The sequence below is a fragment of the Trichoderma harzianum genome, assembly GCF_003025095.1.
Source record: "Trichoderma harzianum CBS 226.95 unplaced genomic scaffold M431scaffold_24, whole genome shotgun sequence".
In the NCBI taxonomy this organism is placed as follows: Eukaryota; Fungi; Ascomycota; class Sordariomycetes; order Hypocreales; family Hypocreaceae; genus Trichoderma; species Trichoderma harzianum.
In genome coordinates this window covers 245,650-265,847 of record NW_020209272.1, presented here as the reverse complement: position 1 = coordinate 265,847, position 20,198 = coordinate 245,650, and the positions used below count along the sequence as shown (strand labels likewise).

Genomic DNA, 20,198 nt, shown 5'->3' with positions numbered 1-20,198 from the left:
TAATCTCAGTGATGCTCATGGCATACGTACATGGTAGAAACAAAGATATACCTACCTAGGTAATGAAAAAAAGAAAGAACCTTCCGATTAGAAAAAGGGATACAATTTGAGGCACTTATACGCGGCGAAACAGTATGGTGATATGAAAGCGATCTCCATACGCGACCCTCTGTCTAATAGTTTAACAAGCTAGCATCAACTGCGACAATTCTGGCCGAAGTAGTCGGATCTGAGATATTCCTTCCCGTAGAGACATAGAATGTATTGGTATCAAAAGTACCTCGTCCAAACGCCAGACATGTTGAATCAGGCATTAAAGGATCGGTCGGACCTCCAATTATACGCTTGCTTTTCCCAGTCTTGACATCAACATGAACGATTGCGTTCTCAGGGCTGTTTGTGGCGAGAAGAATATTGCCGTGAGAATCGAATATGAAATCATCAAGACCGGGTGCCACGGATGAAATGTTTGCAACCAAGGAGGGCTGAGCTCTTTTGACAAGATATCCTTTGGAATCAACCTTGACCTTATAGATTGACTGAGTCGAAGGATTTCCAAAGTATAGATAAGACCCTTTTATCCTCATAGCGCTCACACCAATCGGCACCGGTGCACCCTCGGGCACTGTCATTTCTTGAAATGCAAAAGCTTTAGGGTCGTAGTGGCCAGTTGAGAGATCTAGACGGCCAATGGCCCCAACGAAAGAATCGGCGATAAGCACAGACCCAGGGGCCTGTGGAATAGCAGTCACACCGTTAGGAAATGACGAAATTGGTGCGAGATCGCTGACCTTTTTAACAGTCGCCTTGCCATATCGATCAAAGGTGAGTTTAAAGCCTTTGAATGAACCAACTGTTGTAGTGAAAGTTGTCAGACTGGTGAAATTGCCACCAACAAAGAAGAAAGCCTCTTCGCCATATGACGCAGGCAATTCAGTTATGCCGAGGAGGCTATTAACCTCCGGAACGGAGGCGAGAACTTTAGCCTTGTTATCTGTGCGAAAGGATGGTCGGGTTACTGTGAAAATATTCGAGGAGTAGAAGAGGCTTGTCGCAAGAATATCGCCATTACGGCGTACAACAATGCTCTCCAACCAAGTTTCCTTGGGAAGTTGAGTAAGTACTCGTGCTGCAGGAAATCCAGATGCATTGATGGGACCGCCTAGCACCGAGCCACTAATGGCTATCATGAACGCTAGAAGTTGGAGAAACATTTTCTAGGCTGTAGTACTTGTGTTGAGACGAGAACTGGCTTCCAAAAAGATGTCACAAGAATGTTGATGAGAGACACTTGAAATGTAATGGAATACTTATGATGGTTTTATACCCCTATAGCTCTCTTGCACCAATTCTTTCGCCAGTTCTATGTTGATTACATTATGGTAGATTACAAACTGACTTACAATGCTGATAAATTATTACAGAATAGCTAGCAGCTATATGATGCCTCACAACTAATTGTCATCATGATATAGTAGCTTCAATCCCTAGCAGGCCTAATAGTACTACCTGGGTTTTGCCTTCTCATGGCGCGGCAGACGGCGGCCGCTTACGGCCGCTCCTTGTAATATGCACGGAGTGCCCACATCGACCTTGCGAAGTGCTTATGTGGTAAAGGGAGGAAGATGAAAGAAATCCAGATACATTAGTCAGGCTGAGAGTTAAAATAGTGACAACATAGTACACGATACTTTTAATATTGCAGGCCATTAAAAAAAAGGGTAAAACTCTGAGGTTGCTCCGTTCATGCGTGTTTGCCGTGCTTTATAGCGTCCATAATATTGTCGGTGCCGTGATGAAACATCATACAGTTCCGACACTTGTGCTAGAATACAACGGTTGCCCATTCCTGGATCTACAACAAAGATATCATGTAAGCACTCTGCAAGGTCATGTCTCTTGAAGGTGCTACAGCACAGCTGTCAAGAAAGCTGTATATTCTATGTGCCCAATTCGGATTTGGGTTGGCCGGCCGACCAGCTGGGTCCCTACCTCTAAGCCTCCATGCTGGGTAGAGTCCGACAGGAGTCGGAGATAGCGCAGAAATTCTGACGCTTTATGGGAGATGCATCTTCAATAATTCTCCATTCGCATACATTGACAATCATCACGCCAACAACAGTGTGCATCTCGAGTTTGCCCAACTGTCACCCGTTAATTCCGACAAGCAACATTCGCTCTTCAGAGAGAGCAATTCCAGGCATATTCATCTGTTCTCTCTTGTAACCGCGACGGCGACGACAACACATCCGCGCTACAATGTTGGAACTAATATCGCGACATACTTGGGGCTTGACGACACGCTTCCTAGATCTTCGGCTACGAACTCAGCCAGCGATCCATTCATAGACACGAGCACTGGCGCATTTTCTGAGGCATCTGTCGCAGTTTTAGGGCAGTTATCCACCCAAAGCGACGACCCTACATCGTGGTCTTCAGCAATTCGATTCTGAAGGAATTGGATCCAGAACTAAAATTGATCAACACCGAGTGCTACTACCCAGGGCCAATTTGTGAATCGCTGGGAATAAACGGCCATCAAGTTCGAAAGACTACAATTTGTTCTGTATGAGCTGAAGAGTAGTAATGGGCCGATCCCGCTACAGCCCAGGCACGAGCCATTGGGCCTCTAATAGACAAATCTACCAAATTCGAGCGTCAACCAAAGGTATCAAAGCATCTACCGCCCAGCTTGGCCTTAGCTTGGACGATAAACTCTGCTCCGCCTGTTTACGCGGCACGGAAGTTCCTATCACCACAATGGACGTCCGACATGCTATTGGATGCATACCTCGCCACCTTCGAGTCAGTACCGCGTATTTTGCATGCGCCAGCCTTTCTTCACGATTACAGGTGCTTCTAGACAAGGCCTAGACCAACATATACAGCAGATCAGGAACAGCTGTTACTATGTAACCTGATTGTATGTATCGCTCCAGGAGCTTTCGTCTGCTTCGAACTCGATGCCGCCAGCGAAATAGGCTCTGAACAGCGAAGTGACTACAATTGTTTGCGAGAACAGGCGAAAGCATGTATCGCATATGGGAAGCAGTGGCTAGCTTGCAACATTATGCCTGGATCTGGAGCTGACTTCGATATCGCACAAGTTGCATGTCTCCTCGCTGTTGCGGCTACAGTCGGTGCTGCCTCGACTATAAACCGAAGTTGGAACGAAAGATAGACTCGTTAAATCTTCACAAGATACGGGTTTCGTTCTCGCCTCTTTATGCTAGAGATCTCCTTCTAGGTAGTCAATCTGCCGGGTATGCCCCAGCATGCACTTGGAGTACAGTCTGCCTTTCTTATCCGTAGACTCAGCCTTCAGACGCATCAAAGACAGCAAACATCCCTCTTGGCCCCTGTCCACCTTCTTGTTGCTCAACAGGCACTTGGCCATTGAGCCACATCCTATGATAGTCCAACCCTGCCCACCCCCAGCCTAATTCTGAGAAGACTCTCATACCATTTTCATTTGCACCAAATATCTCTGCGATTAGACTTCCAGTGGATGATGACACGCTTGGATGCGTCATAGCGAGCTGAAGTAAGAGAGACGCGTGATCAATAGAATCTGCTATCAAAGGCCCAACTCGATGTCCATGTTCACAGCGACGAACCAATATAACCCCTTGCAACTCCTTCGAGCTGTTTGAGATAGCAAAGCCGAAAGCATCCGGACGAGAGAATAGAGCGTCTTTGGTCCATAGTGCCGGTCGCTGGAGGCCAGTATGCTTCAGGTCTAGGGCTGCCAGGCTGCTCTCATCAACTTCCTTTATATCAGTCACCGTGTAGCCGTCCTTGGGCTTTTTTTCTCCGTAATTGACTGGTAACTCAGTTGCCGATACGCGTGTCATGAGCTTGAGCCTCGTTGCCTCAACAAACCCCCGCCTTCCATACGTTGCGACTTGCTCTTGTACTGCATCCAAGCCGACGGTGTGAATACCATTCTGCTTGTACGAATCAAGCATTACTTTGAATAAAATTCTTCCCCATCCTCTGCCTTGGTACTCCTTGTTAATTATGAAGAAGCCAACCCATCCGGTTTGGTTGGGGTACTGGAAACCGATCACCATCCCAGAAGGCTCCTTTTTGTCCTTCGGGATTACAATGAGCCAGTCTTCGCCATTTCTCGCAACTGTAAAGTGCGTTTTAGCATCCAAGTCATCTCGATTCTATCATCCATTAGTTTCTTTCATCACGTAAATGAATCCAAGATCTGAGCTTTACCCATCCTAAATCTCTCATCCGGTCCCACCAAAGATCCTTTACCTCATCCAGAGACGTTCCCGATCGAACGGTAAAGTCGGATGAACTCTCAAAGACCGGCATTCTATTTTCAGGACCTAGTTGCTTCTATCGGATTCGGATTCTCAGCACGCGATGCAGACATATGTTTCGAGTCGTTATGCCTGAACCGATGGCAAGGCTCTGTTTCAAAGGTATCAGCAAAAAATGAGCTTTGTAGTTAGCGGGGTCAAATTGCATGGAGCCCGATATACATATACGAGTATCCCCTGTGAGGTTGGGTCACACCGCTGCCAACTTGCTTGCAGGTTTACAACAAATCATGCTCAGTAAAAACCGTCATTGATTGTCTAGAGCACTACGCAGTAGTGCTTATGCAACCCCGCTGGCTGCGGCAATTCTGAACCTAGACTTTGGCAGATGTGGACCTGAAGGATTTCATGTGAATTCGATACGACGATCGCGTGATGCCAATTTTGGAACGGAACACCACAGAGAACTTTAGTTTAAGAACAAATCTGTTCCCAGGTAGAAATGGATGACATTCTGGCATTTTTATCCGTATATATTTTGAGAGAGCTGCCATATTAATGCTAAACAACACTGTGACCTATTTAAGTTCATCCCTGGGTTAGCCGATGACAGAGGCTCTAACAGCTTACCACCTCTCCAGCCAACCTACCTATGTACTGAATACACTAAGAAGCTAATCTCACTCTGGCTGTGGAAGAACCAACACCAGTGGAAACAGCGACAATTTCTTTTCTTTTCCTTCCCTTTTCCTCGTGAATAATTATATCTATTTAATGGGAAGGTACTTTTATACAAATACCATAACGGATACATTGTTTCTATCCCGAACCAAACTTGCCGGGGGCAACAACGGCAAGCTGGGCTCGCTAAGGCCTCATCATAAGAACTAGGGCGACAAGCTAAGGCAGGAATTGCCAAAGATCATAAATGCCACCTAAAAGAGAAGTCCAATGTCACTTACACCAACAGCTAAGGAACAACTAAGATGGCGCTGCCGGCTGAACTCATTAGAGGGGCTTTTTCCAACTTGAATTTTGTATTTTGTTCTTTCATCAAACTGTCAGGGGCAACAGAGGTATTCCGCGCGCGATTGCCGGCAGTGGACATAGAGATATATAGACTCTTGAGTTATGGACCTCAATAAATTTGTGGAGGATAATGCTTTTTGAAGTAGACATGGCATGTCTATTAATAACTAGAACTATGGGAAAATTGCTATTTACACATATTCGTGCGCCTCTTGGCGATTTGTCTGATGTACATCGTCAGGGCTATGATGTGCCGGCGAATCATAGTACATGCGTGTTCGATCGGGTTCATATGCAGCTGAAGTAGGGAAAGCCTTTTCTTCAGTGCTTTTTGCCCCTGTATATGAGGAATCATAATGCGTTGACGTCGCCAGTTTGGTAGATTCGGCAAATTGTGCCGCTGGTGTGTAACTACCTCGCAGAGTTCCCTTGCGATCTTGGTGAAAGATGATAGAAGCATATACAAGGAGTCCAATGAATGAGAGCCTATTATCAGCGTGTTTTAGAGAAACTTCAGTTTGTGTCAAGGAGGAGTTATAGGTAATCGCGGTCTTACACAATAGCAATATTCAGAATCAAGCTGAGTACCGTCTGTCCGCCAAGAATAGACAAGACAAATAATACGACAAATATCGTTGTCTGTACGAGGTTTGTCGCAAAAAAGAATTTGGGTGAAAGTGTCCGGCGAGCTCGCTTGATAATACAGACTATATCAAGAAGCAGACAGACGACAAGAATGCCCTCCATAACGGCGAAAACGGCCAAGGAGCCAGTAAAGACCCTCTGGTCAATCTTGTCTTTATTTGAAGCAATGATTCCAATTCCGAAGGCATATATGGCAACTTCAACAACCATAATTAAAATCCGTATAACCCAGAATGGAACAAGCACGCGCTTGAGGAAGGGCGAGTTTCCGACGGGTACGTGTGACATCTTCGCGGCGGTCGGCTAGGCTCGGACGAAGATGATCAAGATAGGAAGATTGTCGATTGACTAGAGTTTGGGCTGTGTATAACAAAACAAAACTTGGAGTACAAAGCCTTATTGTAGTTTTCCTGTGCTTACTCTCGTTGAGCCTTACTCGATGCCAAGAGCCAGGGTTGTGACTAATCCAATTATCTTCAGTCCACATACAGAGCAATACCGGGAATACAACTCGGAGCTAAAGACCAATTCATGTCATCTGTTATACTCCGATCTCCGAACCCAGTCTCTGCAGCATCTATTTAAGGAAGCAGTTTGGTCTTGTTGGCTAGAGAATTACTATACAGCCCACCAGTCCCGAATTAGGTATAAATTTGTCTCACAATAGTGAACAACCAGGGGCCGTGGTCCAGCTTATGTGCAGTATCAGCACTGTGACGTGTCTGCCTTACAGACACTCTGTACAATCGTAGGTATGAATATGGAGTAGAGGTCTTCACAATACAAGTAAAACAGAGATCGAATAGTGGAACAAGCTGTTTGTATGCGGGAAATCATACCTCTCCACCATCAAATTCTACCAAGCTCGTATCCCACTAGCTTGGAATTGAGCTTATCTGACATCTAAATCTTTGAGGAGATTCTTATTCTTAGACTTTGCTACCACCCTTCGTTCATGGCATCACAACTCTTGGACGTTTGTATCAAGCATTGGCATACTAGCCAAAGAGCATCTCCGGACGTGCAATTACAACATAGTGGTCACTAATAATAAAACTAGTTAGTTTAGTATCAGCTTTCTTAGGCTTCTTTCATGGCCTTGAAGTTCCAACGACCAATTATAGAATACTAAACCTATGCTCGCTTACCTGGAGAATCTTCTAGGGGGGGTATTCTAAGGCAGAATCCATCCAGGTGTGGACGATGTCTTGCAGTCAGTAGGAGGACGGTACTTATGAGTCAATGAATGCACAACACGCGCAGTGCAAATAAATTGAGCATGTTAATTTACTCGCCCTCATAACGAGGTCACTCATTCAGAATGAGACGCAGCAACAGTTATGTAGCATTGTTGTGCGCACCACCATGACAGGACCGACGATCGATCAGTATGCTAACCTACAGCAAACTCACATGTGTACTGCGCTTTATTTTACTTTTTATTGTAACAAATTGTAACACATTAATACACGTATTCATTTCATAGTCGTCTTGTTCTGACACTGAATGCGAAATGATATGAGTACTTATGCATACGACTCTCAATTCTGTACATGTTAAGAGACACTCCTGTTTTGCCGGACCTGCGTGTGGCGATGAATGATGAGTCTTTTTTAGGTTCTGACGGCCTCGAATCCAATTCATCCAGCCATAGGATAAAACTCAGCCTCAGATTGCCAAAGGAAAAAAACAAAGGAAAAGAAAAGAAGAGCAAAGGAAAGAGAGCAAAAAAAGATAAAGAAAAATAAAATAAAAATAAAACTTCTTAAACTGATATCCTCGATCGTCACGCGACATCTTCTAACTGCATTGTGTGTGATTGTTTTCTGAACCATCTTCTTTATCTGCAACGATACGCCCCAATATCAACCCCGGGCATGGTAGTATCATCAGAGGGGCTTCACAAGGGATCATTCGACTATGGGGCGGTGGAAAGCGGAACGGCTTGGCGGGCGGGTGTTTAGTTGCACATCCGACAGAAGAACCTGGTAGAGCCTCTAGTTTGTTGAATCCTGGAAAACTGTTACTTAATAATGACAACATCAAAAAAGTAGATGGGATGTCTAAAGTGCTTCACAGTCCTGAGTATGACTGGATATTTCGCATAGTCCCTCAAGTATGATTGCCTCATCCATGCGTGATTTGGTGTTCACAATGGGCTTAGAAGTAGAATCCGAATAGAATATACCATCTAGGCTGAGGAAAAATGGTTGGTGATTCCAGTAGCATCAACTTCATTCGCCCATTCGCCTAGCTGCAAAGGATGTGCTCCCTGGCCAGTCAGGCGCCTAAATGGCCATAGGGCTTGCATTCCCAAGAGTAAGCTATTACAACCTGACACCGATCATACACAACAGTCAAATCACCTTGTCCGGGACGCGAACTCCTACGGATAATCTGGACCGGCACAAGTTTCGTGACTACCACCACTCGCCAAGATTGAGGTGGCGTTGGAGCAGGCTCCAAGCGATGTTTCTGTGCCCCTGATCTCCTCGCAGACGCAACAGCGACGCAGATCTTGATGGATGAACAAGCTATTTGGGCCCGCAGAGACAAATTTCTCCATGAGAGCCTGATCCACGAAGTCATGATTTGGTGAAGGTGTACAAAAACGTCACAATTGATACGATCTTCGCCAATGAAAACTTTTTAAGAGCATTTAGAACGATTTCGCGAGAAGCGAAACGGGCTGCTAGCTGGATCTGCGTAAGGGTCAAGGGGCAAGCCGTGTATGGCGCAAGCCATCAGGGCACTAACTTTCAAAGTTACGGGAATTCCTGGCAACTTCGACTTTGTCAAAGGCCACAGTGACGAAAACAAGCTCAAATCCTTTCCAGGGCCAGAGGCTGCTATCCACTGATGGCCAAATGGCGTAGCGTTTCATCGACGAGAGGCTGCCCCGCCTTTAAGAGAAAAGAGGGGTGCAGTCCAAGTTTTCTCCACTGCCATGAATCATCGCCACCATTGTTCCGCATACGCGGAAGACTATAAACCGCGAAAAAGACCATCTATACCTATCATTGACAAGTAAATATACCGCTCAGCCCAAAAGTGGTATAAGCCGTGGGTATAGATTTGTGGATTGTGAGCCAGGTCATGTTGTGATCAGACCTAGTCTTAAGTGAACTGCGTGGGCGGCAGCCGTTCGACACGCGACATATTACTGGATGTGATGTTATTTAAATAACTAGTATAGCGGTAACATACTTTCAGTGGCCGACCAATACGCGGAAACTCTGAAAAGTTAGATAATGAGATGGCCAGTTCAACGGCAGGGTGGTTCTTAGCTTCTCCAAGCCTTCATATTGAATATTCTTCGGAAGACTCATTGTAGACGCATTTTGATGCTGATAACAAAAGAAAACGCGTGGCTCTTTTATACTTACAGTAGAATTGCTTGGAGAGAGGAAACCGGAATTGAAGCGATATAGAGGCAGTGTTTATAACTGGGATGAGAGTTTAATAACGTTGTGATAACCGGTCCAGTCGAAGGCCACCCCCCTAGTCTTTGGGTTGAAGCGGTATACAGCAGCAGAGTAGAGACATAGTTCAACAATCATTGGGTATTTTAACATAATTATATTAACGTACAAATTCATCATTCGCTCATATGATTGCTCAACATGTCTAGCAATTAAACTGAGGACCAACAACGACTCTATTTCCAGTACCCCTCCTGAGATTCAATAGAGTCGTTATATCCGCTACGTGAAGAATGTATAGTGATTTCGGTTTGTACTAGAACTGGCTTCGGCTTGCCGAGGGTTGAATCTAGCAGCGCTCCGTCGGGATCTCGTGTTGTTGATCGCTTCGCACTCACTGGGCCGAGAGAGTAGAAGCCACCACGTTCTCCGGAAGCGTATTGGCGACCACTGGAGTTCTGTTGACTCTTTCGGAACTGTTTGAAGGTACCCGGTTAGCAAATGTATCAACGCCTTATGTATCTAGCCTTGAAACTTACTAATCGCAGGAAAACGGGCAAACAACAGAGCGTAATGCCCATGGATGGCTCGATACCCATTAGTAGGACTTGAACCTGGATGGCGTCCAAAGCACCATTGAAGCCATATGTAGTAATGATTCTAACAATAACCTCAATGCAGGTCCTAGAGTGGTTCAACACAGTGTCAGCGCATCATCCTTCCTATCCATCCAATATCCAAACTGGCGGCGGCTTACAAGAATCCAAGGGAGAAGAGTCCGATAAGAAGTCGTCTTTTGCTCTTGCTGAGACTCAGCTTTCTGATGACGGGCAACGGCATAATGAACAGAATGGCGTCTGTCAGAAGCGAGAGGATGTCGATAGCCTCGTTCATTCTGATCAGATTCGCCTGGGCGGCCGGATGAGTCTTCATCCCTGTCGACCACCACCATGACATATCTCGGAATACCAAGAGGAAGCCCAGGACACTTGCAATGCCGACGCAAACTGTGAGAACAAACATGATCTTGACTGCTAGACGGAATGTACTTGATGGCGTGCTGAGGAGGCGGTAATAAAGGCAAAGGATCGACAGTTTGCAGCAGTAGCATGCCGCCGCCCACAACAAGTTTAGAGAGAATGTAATCTTGGACACAGGCACATCGATGCCATCCGGATTATCCAGATACGATGGCGGCAGATACACGGCCACCAGTAATGATATGAAGAAGGCTGCCGTGTTCAGCCATGCTGCAATGGAGAAGTAGTCGCTGATCTCGATTGGCTGATGAGCCGTAATCTTCGCGTACAATCGTAGGCCGACAGCTACCGTTGGCAGAACCATGAAGATGATGGCGAGCGGTGTTCCATAGTGCCGCTCACTCCACAACTGGTCCATGAATTCCGCGTCCATCTTGGAATACTTGTTGCGTCCGTGCTGCTTGTTCCGAGATAGGCGCTGTGCACATTGGACCCGACTTCTTCTTCGAGGTTTGCTTGTCCCCTCTTGGTAGGGTCAAGACCACTCCGGGAAAAGCACTGACAAGGTTACAAAAGAGATGCAAGGGAGAAGGGAAAATGATCAGCGGTAGCGAAGAGGCATACAGATATTATGCACTCGCCACGTGGAGATGCAGCGTTCAAAGGCAGGATAAGGCCGCGCGAGACATTTCCCTTTTGGCGTCATTACTGGCCCCTGGTCTTTTGCTAAACCACCTTATCACGTCTTTTCAGTAGCATCCCATATTTGATCCCTGTCTTTGCAGTAGATCGTTCGCAGCGGGCGATGTTAGCGCAAAGGTCCTGCAGCTCGGCAGAGAAATCCTGAGTCAGGGGGCGATTCCAAGTTGATGGACTAAGGGCTAGATTGCCTGAGGTTCAACTTAGGGCGACCTTGGACTAAGAATCTTGCCAATTCCAAATCTATCAATAGCAAAACTCGAAATGTCCCCTGAAAATTATTTCATCGTTCCAGGGTCCACTGGCCCACGAACTGCTGCGGGCAAAATCGAATTCCAAACCCGGTTGCTGAAGATTGCGGGATCGGCCCTCAATTCTGCACCCCCCTGGCGGGACCTTTGCAACGGAACAACGCCATCACCACACTAGACCGATAAGACTGATAGGGACCGAGGCTCGACTCTCAACTCACTAACAATTGGCTTGTGCGGTCGTTGGGCGAACTGACATTCTAGAATACGATTGATGGCTGCGAGTGCTAGCCCCGGGGATACTCCTTGTTTTGGAGCGGGGCGGAACTGCGGCTGATTGAGCGCCCTCCAACGACGTTGATTGATGGGAAGACGAGCTAGAAGTTCGCCCAGGACCTTCCGGCTTCGGAAATAAATCATTTCCCCTGCATCAGGCGAAGCTTGTTTCAGTAATAGTTATTGCTCATCGGACCATTGGTAACTGGTTCCGAGTTCTCGCGAGCAATGGTTTTTCATCCTCCTGGCGTAATTTCAGGATACCATCCATCAAGAATCTGCAACGGAAATTTAACCGGACTTGGTCCTAATTGGCGTTCTCGCCTAGATAAGGACAAAAGAAGCGACGGACGGTGCATGATCGACTCTTTCATCGTGAAATTCGACCGCCCATTGTTTGGTAAACGTCGTTCAAACGCCAATCCTGTGTCCAAACCCTTTCATCGACATTCGCCCAGCAAGATTCTGCTCAAATATCTACAGGCAGTGGTTCCATATCCCCACAAACCCGTCGTTACAAATGGGTCGCAGAGGGGCTCATGGTTGCTAAAACGAGCGCAATCAGCTGGGGAGAGGGCCTATCAGCTCTGGACCCCCATAAATATATCAGCGCTACTCAGTCCCCTCGTTAGCGATGAAGGAGGTGGCGTCTAATGGTGCGAGTGCTAGTAGTCTGTAGTTCTGCGTACGGAGCAGAGAAGAGAGAAATTATTTGCATGACGAGCTTATCATGAGTGGGACAAATTTCCATGTTCATGAGAACAGCCCACTTAACTTCTGGGTAGGGGGCCCAGCTGAATGGTTTCTCCCACCTATCCAACTTACATAACAAACGAGAGTAGTTCTAATGCGGAGTATTGAATAAGGCAGCATCAATCGCGAATTAGTGTGCAAGGCTAGAGAATAGTAGTAATATCACAGTCAATCTATGACAAACAGTTTCTCTTTACCGCAGGGAAGAATGGGGATGACACCTGTAGGAATTACCACATCCCGACCGGATCGAATACGAGTAACGGGGAATGCGATAAGGTGCGCGCGCTGCGGAGCAACTGACTCGGGCAATCGGCAAGAAGAAACAGTTATGGAACGCATTCATACATCCTCGTACGAGCAGTAGCTTGTGTTGAATATAATGATCTTGTTTAGTGCGAGCAGGCTACCTATCAATATGGAATATTCCGACTCGGCTAGAAAACCGTCCGAACCGTTTGGAGCTTGCAAATTTGGCTATTGGTTCCTGGTTCCCCCTAAGCGAATAGCTGCAGCAGGAACCAACTCTAGCTTGCCAAGCTTGCATGCTTGCATACACAGTAGTTTGAAACGTAGAACGTGTATGTATGCATGCAATTGTATTGGCAATCATTTAATCTTCAATCTTTGCCTGTGACACAAGTAAAGAATCCTGCTTCACCAGGCTCTACATTATTCCGAGGTTATCGTTTCAAATGCAACCGTGTGGGGAAGCTGCATGCATGGATATCCGGGGAAAAAGTTCAGCTTCCAGCATGGCAACGATCCACCCGAAACAGACATGAACCCAAGTCTAGGGTCTAACACACACGTGATGTTACCTAGCTGAGCAGGCGGCGATTCAAAGTTGTTAACCCTTTGCGGTCGGAACTTTATGGGCTGCAGCTCTTTTGGGATAAGTCTGGGATTGAAGTCTTCTGCTGTTTTGACACGTAAACATATCAACTACAAATCTACCCACACCCCGTCATAGTCATCTGCAAATTTTGTCATTCTCGGGCGCGCGTGCTGTATCCTTCTGCTTCCTCCCAAAGCTTCATATAACCATCAACAATCATGTCTGTTCCGGGGACTTCGTAACGCATTGTACCTGGGAATTGTTTTATTACCACCACAGTATATACATTGTCTCATTATGCTCGACCACTTATTGTGTAGGTATTCGGGTGGTATTAGTGCACTTTTTGCAGAGTGGTTCCAGGCGCCGCGGTGTCGCTGTATCTTGACAACTCGAAGCCACCAAACGCCACCGATGCAGATACAGATTCCAGTATGCAAATCGCACCTTATCCATAATTTTTATCGGTCCATTTTTTCCGCTCCGGGGAAGTAATGAATTGTTGCTGTAGTGCAAATGTTATATTCGTCGCATTAGGAAGGTTAGGAAGACTTATCTACCTCAGTCATGACCAAGATACATATATGAAAGGCCGTATTTTCACACTAGCCCATAATATTATATTATCATCTTCCGCCCACCTTCGACATTATATCTAAGATAAATCATTGGCACTAAGTATCAGGATGGTCGTTTTACGTATGGCTGCTCTTAGAGACAGTGCGTTCATTCTAAATATGTTGTAACTTAGTCCGCTCTTACTACCAAGCACATACATATTGAAAGAGACACCTCGCCTATTTGCAAGCGTTTTCACTTCAATGGTTGCGTATTCGCATAGAATAAAATGACATGGTTGATTCACATGAAACGCTTCACTAAAAAATGTCAACACAACTATAACCTGGGTAGCTATTACGTTCCATAAATGGTATTCAGGGTCAATTGAGTATAGTCCTACTGTGGTAGATCTGCTGTCTCGATTTTCCAATTAGCGCATCATCCGATCACATCCCCTCTCCGCATATATATACCCTTTGAACTCGAATTTCGTTGGTCAAGTTGAACCCATCTTCTTAGCATATCCTCACGCTGTTAAGCGGCCTAACAGAAGCCGAGGCAGTCCTATCGACCCAGTATCTTTAACTAACCGATCCGGTTGATAAGGAAATCGGGAGCCTCGTCAGCTGCTTCATCAATATACAGAAAGTGCGCAGGGAGAATAAACAAGGTGCCGTAACAAACTGCATCAGTTGCTGCGCAGAAAACGTCAAGCTTAGAGCTCGGGAAGTTTGGTATGCCGCCGCCATTTTGGAAGTTTTGCGTGTATCCAAAGAGTACAACACCTTTGATCTGGTTTTGAACGGTGGAACTCAGGCCGGAAATAGAACCAGACATGACCGCAGTACCTTGACTATGCGTCATGCGTTAGAGAACAGGTTATTTACGGATGGTATAAGCATGGTAGTCACCTGTAGCCACCTGCAACAATTGCTGAGTTGGGGCATTTCTGGTTTGCCTCATTAAAGAGGCGCTTTGCTTCGTTGATTGCGGCCTGGCTGGTCCCTCCAGGGAGAAAGTTCGAAGCCAAGTCAGCAGTGTATGGGTCACCAACGCCCTGAACCCACACTTGAGAGGCACCGTAATGGCCCTCAAGGGCATTTGCGACGGCTGGACCAGCAGATGCTCCCTATGGTATCTCTGTTAGAAATAAGAAAGACATCATATGCGCAACACCCACCATGTTACCAATCTCTGTAGAAGCACGAGCAAAAATGAAGATAACTCGGGGGCAGGCAAATGAGCTCCCTGATTCAAGTTCATTCCGTGTTGTGCTCAGCTGGCGCTCGGCGAGAGACGCAACACCCTCTGTAGCATGCTGTACAGGAACAGCAGCTCCCAGAGCCAGATATGGTACAAGACGAAGGAACTTCATTGCCGTTGCTAGTGAAATATATTGATATGCAATCTGTAAATCTTGTTCGAAATCTAAGTTTGAGCTTGGTCGTCAATCAGGAGGGTTATGGGTATTCAACGGGGTATTTATACAAGACTACTGTCGCTACATCATGTTCTACCTGCACTAAACATCTTCTTACCAAATGAAAACTACAGCTTCAACTTGACTAGTTATGAATTTGGCAATGCTTGAGAATCTCTCCCAGAAAAGGCTATTTCTCTTCGACACTCTCAGTTCGCAACACTCAATCAAAAGAGGCATAGTACCCGCCTTCAGATTTCCGATGACCTCAAGACAGGGCATGTAATAGGCTGCAGCTTGCTGTAGCCTGTATGCCAAGTCTATTGTTACCAAACTGGGAGAGAGTAACAGATACCCCATGTGTTTTGAATGGCCTTTTTGATCTATAATGCTGTGACAGTAGATGTTGGATCTATCGCCATGCTACGTACCCCGCAATCCGGAGTGCATTGTGCCTCGGCTTCCACTATGACACGGAATTTCTTTCAGTCCTACAGATGCGAGTCATACAGCCAAGAACATAGTTTAGGTAGTATTCTGTCTTGGCAAGGTGACCATCATGTAGACCAGCGATGCACATTCTAGCGTTGAACAAGCATTAGTTGCGAATAAGTCTACGAGAGTGGATGCAATGTGGCTCAGTTAAGCCATACATCAACTATTGACATTCAGCTGGCCATAAAACATCGCAAGGAGATATAAAATACGTATCTGCATGAAGTCATATCTATGCATCATCTTATCGTTCGAATAAAGACCAAATGTGTTGACGCGGGAACTTTGATACTGACAGGGAGAGTTAGCGCATCTCTGAAGGCCCACGCCTGACTCTGTTAGTGATGCGCTAAGTGACCTCACTAGCATTAGGGATCGAAGTTTATTTAAGCATAACTCCATATATGGAGCAAGGTTTCTCCCTCATTCATAAGTCCCTTTTCTTTCGTCAGTATATAAGTTGTCTCGAGCTAAATACGTCACTCTAATAGGGTTGCAGGTTAGGACGCGAGTCAACCATGACAAAGTGGAATTATACGTGCGTTTTCAGCAGAAAATGATGCTACTCAGACAGAAGAAGAAGACGTCAACTCTTGAAGTTTATGTAGCAGGCTGTGGTTGTAGGCTACATCTATCATAGTTGGCAATTGATCAAAACTTTGGGCAAGAGAAAGTCAAAGGCACCGGTTCCAAGAGACAGATAGAAGAGGATACCAAAAGAAATATTGTTAAGGCTTTGGATACAGCCATCTTCTATGGATGAACATTTTATAGGGATTTGATGTGTATACCACGATATTTACCCAAGAAAATGGAATTAAACTTCGAACTTCTTAGCCACTCGTAGCTGTCCTATCTGACCACCCCTAGCGGAAACTCTCATTTCGCAAACTATACGATGTAACATCTCTGACCCAAAAGGAACCACCAATCTTCTATCCTCAGCACATAAATTTCTATTTTTTGACTAATATTAATCACATTTCCCAATCCCATGGCACGCAGCTGTAATGAATGTGTCATCAATCAATTGACCAGGTAAGTGCTAAAGGATCAAGCATTACAGTAACCGTCCGTTCAGCACAATGGGAAGGTGATTAGTTGGTGAAATACCAAAGGTTTCTTCAATTGGAAGACTGGATGAGTGTAGAACCGGGTTTCGGTTCATTCCGTCTCTTCTCTGTTTGCCGACTGTATGTATCGAGTTTCATTTCTCATACATTAGTTGACGTGGAGTAACTCAGCTTGACTACCTTTTCACATTAGGAATCACGATTATTTGAGTTTACTTTAAAGCTCATCAACTGATGAGAAATGTGTTGATATCGTGTCTTGGGGCATCACTCAACCTTCTAGGGTATATCTGACGGTATATATGATATATGATATATTCATGCCTATAGAACAAATGCAGGTAATTACTTCTTAGCTCACTTTTCTGGTATTTCCATATTGATCCGATCCACTTCTGATAAGCTTTGTGACAATGTTCATAGGTGTGAAAGAAATATGGGAGGTAACAACAATTCCATTACACGCTGTTTCGATACGCTTGGTGTATTCATATATCGTCTATGGGATTAGTCCAATAAATTCTTGTGACATCGGAAGTGAATGCTCGGCTTATGCTAGGTATGAGACACTACAACGGGGGTAATTACTATGTGATAACCCAGCAAACATGTAGAATACGCTTAGATATACTCTACACAAAGACACTTGAGATAAACAGTTTCAGAAGGTTAGAAGGTGGTTTCACGGGACTGGTAGGGGTTTTGGGGGAGGATTAAAGTCTCGATTTGGTTCATACTGGCATATCCGCTCTGGCTCATGTCCAACGAGGAACAACGTATCAATGTAGAATGAAATCTCACATGATTTTCCTATCTAGAGATTACCTAGCTCAAACCGGACAACATTCACCAAAATTGATTGTCTGGCCCCTTGTGGCACCTGGTATAGCTATCTTAAACGCTATCTACGATGACTTGCGCAATAATTTCTGAAGAACTTGGGTGTGTCTCCAGCAAGGCTGCCTGTTTTCTACGACTTAAATCTAGAGAAGAATTTCAGCTTAAAGCAGGCCAATAATACGACCCGAGAGCCCAAAGTCCACATTGGATTCATTGCGCCGGACGATAACGTCAACAAATTAGGGCTGGAACGTGATGGAATGGCGGATGAGGGCACTATAGTTTTCAAAAAGGAAGGTGCATATTATTGTGGAAGACGCTCGGCGTTATAGGATGACTGTCTTCGGGATTTGCTGACTGCTATGGTGAGCAAATGCGGTGAAGCCCTACGACAGCAACGGCAGCTGTCACTTCCAAGCTTTCTTTGATGATACCTAAACGCATATACAGAGACCCAAATACGAACCAAGTGTAGGCGCAGGATAATAATTTTAGCCGTGGCTGCGGTACTTTACGAATTCCATCTGTAACAATTCTCATTAGCATATTGAATCTTCTCATATTGCCTGTTTAGACTGTTTCTGTTCAAAATCCAAACGTCATGTATTATCCTTTCGGGCCTTCAAGGCACACTCTACGAACTTCAAGAGACAAGCGACGGCCAATTACATGTAATTTACATCACGATGGAGTACCTTAGATGTATGTAGATTAATATCAACAACAAAGGGGCGAACTAAGGGCTGCAGGCAAGAAAACTGTGCATCAATTGCTCCATAGTAAAGCTTGGAATATGGTCTCAGCCCTTTCAAGCTATGGTTATGCCCCACATCTGCATTGATACTTACACAGCAGCATGTGATGGCTCTGGCATCACTATGTAGATGCGGAAACTTGCCGCGATATATGGTCGTCGCGTTGCAGCGCAAGGGGCTACGTGCCGTCGGAAAATACTCTCACGGAAATGTTTCGTCTACACGAGCATTTAGGCAGAATTCAATGTGATGCAGCTGCATGGGGAACAAGGCTCAGCGTAGCATTGCAAATATTGGTGGTTTGGAGCTTGAAACGAATCCTACGGGTTTTAAGTCCTCCGATGCGGAACTCCGGCCAACGCGCTCTACACACTGGCAGGGTTTACTCATCATCGACTACAGAAGGTGATTTAGCAACACAATCAGCAGCAACATTGAAAAAGGAAAAGAAAAGAGAGAAAAATCTCCGAAGCAGCTGATAATCGGTTGACTCGCAAGCTATTTCCCATTTGAGGTTATGGTGGGTAAGACGAGACACCTAGTTTACCACTCTCAGATGATTATATCAACATGCCTTTATTGAACCAGCCTAGTGTGCGACTTTTCCACATAGCAAACACATATTCAATACAACTTGGTCGGAAACAATATTGTTGCCGATGAGACTTGATCAAATATGCGATGGGTTTCGCTTCGGCTTTACTCTTCATAACATCACATCTGGGGCTGCTCGTGATGGAGGGGAGGTGAAGCGGGGTGCAGGACACCCACAGCCTTGGTTGCCAGTAGAAGTTGCCGATGGAAGTCCTATATGCGTACTGGCACTCGCATATTTAGAGACAAATAAAGTACTACCTCAACAAGGGCTATTGACAGTTCAGATCCACATTAGCTCACCCAATGCTGATAGCTTACGGTAGCTATACCGGACGCTCTTGACTCAGAAGGGAAGGCCGCGGCAGACGTGTTCATACTCGCCTGATGGCCCGATTTCAAGCTGTATGTTCCTGATCCAGGGGCCCACGACATCAGGATATCCGTGAGCTGCACTTTGCGGGGGATCGGCTCAGCTGATTTCCGTCTCCGTACGCCCGCTTCCCCAGCTTTTGTCTCCAGACCTTTGGTGTAGATCCGGACGCATAACCGACGAGGGTATCCGGGAGATGTATTTAGTTAGCTACTTAAGAGAGAGAGAGTTTTATTGCAAAACAGGATGCTGCTTTCTTTCTCAGCAATATCCTTCTCATATAGGCAAACCAACACACATTCAGCATGCATCGTTGTTTCTAGCAGCTGTGCTTAACGCCATCACATACGTGTGGTTTTCTCGCCAAACGCCGGTGGTACATGAATCGGCATTTTGTTCGCGGTACTCTGTGAACGCGAGCTGACATCTGCAGCTGCATTTGGCTGCTCAACGGATCATCGCATGCACCCCATGGCGCTCGGTTTAATGCTCGGCGTTTTACCCAACAGTGGTCCATTTTAGCTGCACGATCCCTACAGGTATAGAAGAAGCTTATGGCAATAAAGAACCTTAATTACTTATTCGTATACATTATTCAAACTCATGATCATAATCATACCAGGGCTAGCCAATTCCAGTGCAGAGCGCCGTCCATCCACCAATTGGTTTGTGCTTCTACTCCGTACCAACCACGCAAAGGATGCTCCTTACGAGTAACCCATTTGCCGTTGGCGCAACGAAAATAGTCACTCACGTTGTCACCACACGGGTCGCTTAGGTGACAGTGAGATGGCATCCTCGGTAACTATGTGCAATGCCTCTTCGGACCGATCTTGACATGTTTCCATCTGTCGTGGTTTTGCATCTGCCGGCCTCCGCGCGCGCCTGGTACCTATTTCTCGGGCTTAAGTCTCTAA

General features: G+C 45.7%; 5 protein-coding genes across 5 annotated transcripts; all 5 read right to left on the bottom strand.

The window, feature by feature from the left end:
* Positions 1-173: 173 nt before the first annotated feature.
* Positions 174-1,190, bottom strand: M431DRAFT_99690 (hypothetical protein; the record flags this gene model as incomplete). Its single annotated transcript, XM_024925184.1, has 1 exon — positions 174-1,190. The coding sequence occupies one exon, from the start codon at positions 1,188-1,190 to the stop codon at positions 174-176; it is 1,017 nt and encodes a 338-aa protein (XP_024768271.1).
* A 2,124-nt stretch (positions 1,191-3,314) lies between these two features.
* Positions 3,315-4,329, bottom strand: M431DRAFT_10802 (hypothetical protein; the record flags this gene model as incomplete). The annotated part of the gene is made up of 2 exons (XM_024911663.1): positions 3,315-4,172; positions 4,228-4,329. 2 exons carry the CDS (start codon positions 4,327-4,329, stop codon positions 3,315-3,317), a joined length of 960 nt encoding a protein of 319 aa, XP_024768270.1.
* A 1,168-nt stretch (positions 4,330-5,497) lies between these two features.
* On the bottom strand, positions 5,498-6,239 carry M431DRAFT_10801 (hypothetical protein; the record flags this gene model as incomplete). Its single annotated transcript, XM_024911662.1, has 2 exons — positions 5,498-5,792; positions 5,863-6,239. The coding sequence occupies 2 exons, from the start codon at positions 6,237-6,239 to the stop codon at positions 5,498-5,500; spliced, it is 672 nt and encodes a 223-aa protein (XP_024768269.1).
* A 3,315-nt stretch (positions 6,240-9,554) lies between these two features.
* Positions 9,555-11,254, bottom strand: M431DRAFT_155394 (hypothetical protein). Its single transcript, XM_024912928.1, has 3 exons — positions 10,131-11,254; positions 9,913-10,057; positions 9,555-9,849 (listed from the first exon to the last, which is right to left on the bottom strand). The coding sequence occupies exons 1-3, from the start codon at positions 10,784-10,786 to the stop codon at positions 9,610-9,612; spliced, it is 1,041 nt and encodes a 346-aa protein (XP_024768268.1). The 5' UTR covers positions 10,787-11,254; the 3' UTR covers positions 9,555-9,609.
* A 2,852-nt stretch (positions 11,255-14,106) lies between these two features.
* On the bottom strand, positions 14,107-15,106 carry M431DRAFT_128023 (carbohydrate esterase family 5 protein; the record flags this gene model as incomplete). The annotated part of the gene is made up of 3 exons (XM_024912353.1): positions 14,107-14,584; positions 14,643-14,860; positions 14,906-15,106. The coding sequence occupies 3 exons, from the start codon at positions 15,104-15,106 to the stop codon at positions 14,317-14,319; spliced, it is 687 nt and encodes a 228-aa protein (XP_024768267.1). The 3' UTR covers positions 14,107-14,316.
* Positions 15,107-20,198: the final 5,092 nt, after the last annotated feature.

What these genes read in the sequence shown, in the direction of transcription:
- M431DRAFT_155394 (XM_024912928.1), bottom strand. Translation starts at nt 10,786, where the DNA reads ATGGACGCGGAATTCATGGACCAGTTGTGGAGTGAGCGGCACTATGGA. An exon ending in CTCTTCTCCCTTGGATTCTT is followed by an intron (nt 10,058 to 10,130) that starts GTAAGCCGCCGC and finishes GAACCACTCTAG; the next exon opens with GACCTGCATTGAGGTTATTG. An exon ending in TGCCCGTTTTCCTGCGATTA is followed by an intron (nt 9,850 to 9,912) that starts GTAAGTTTCAAG and finishes ACCTTCAAACAG; the next exon opens with TTCCGAAAGAGTCAACAGAA.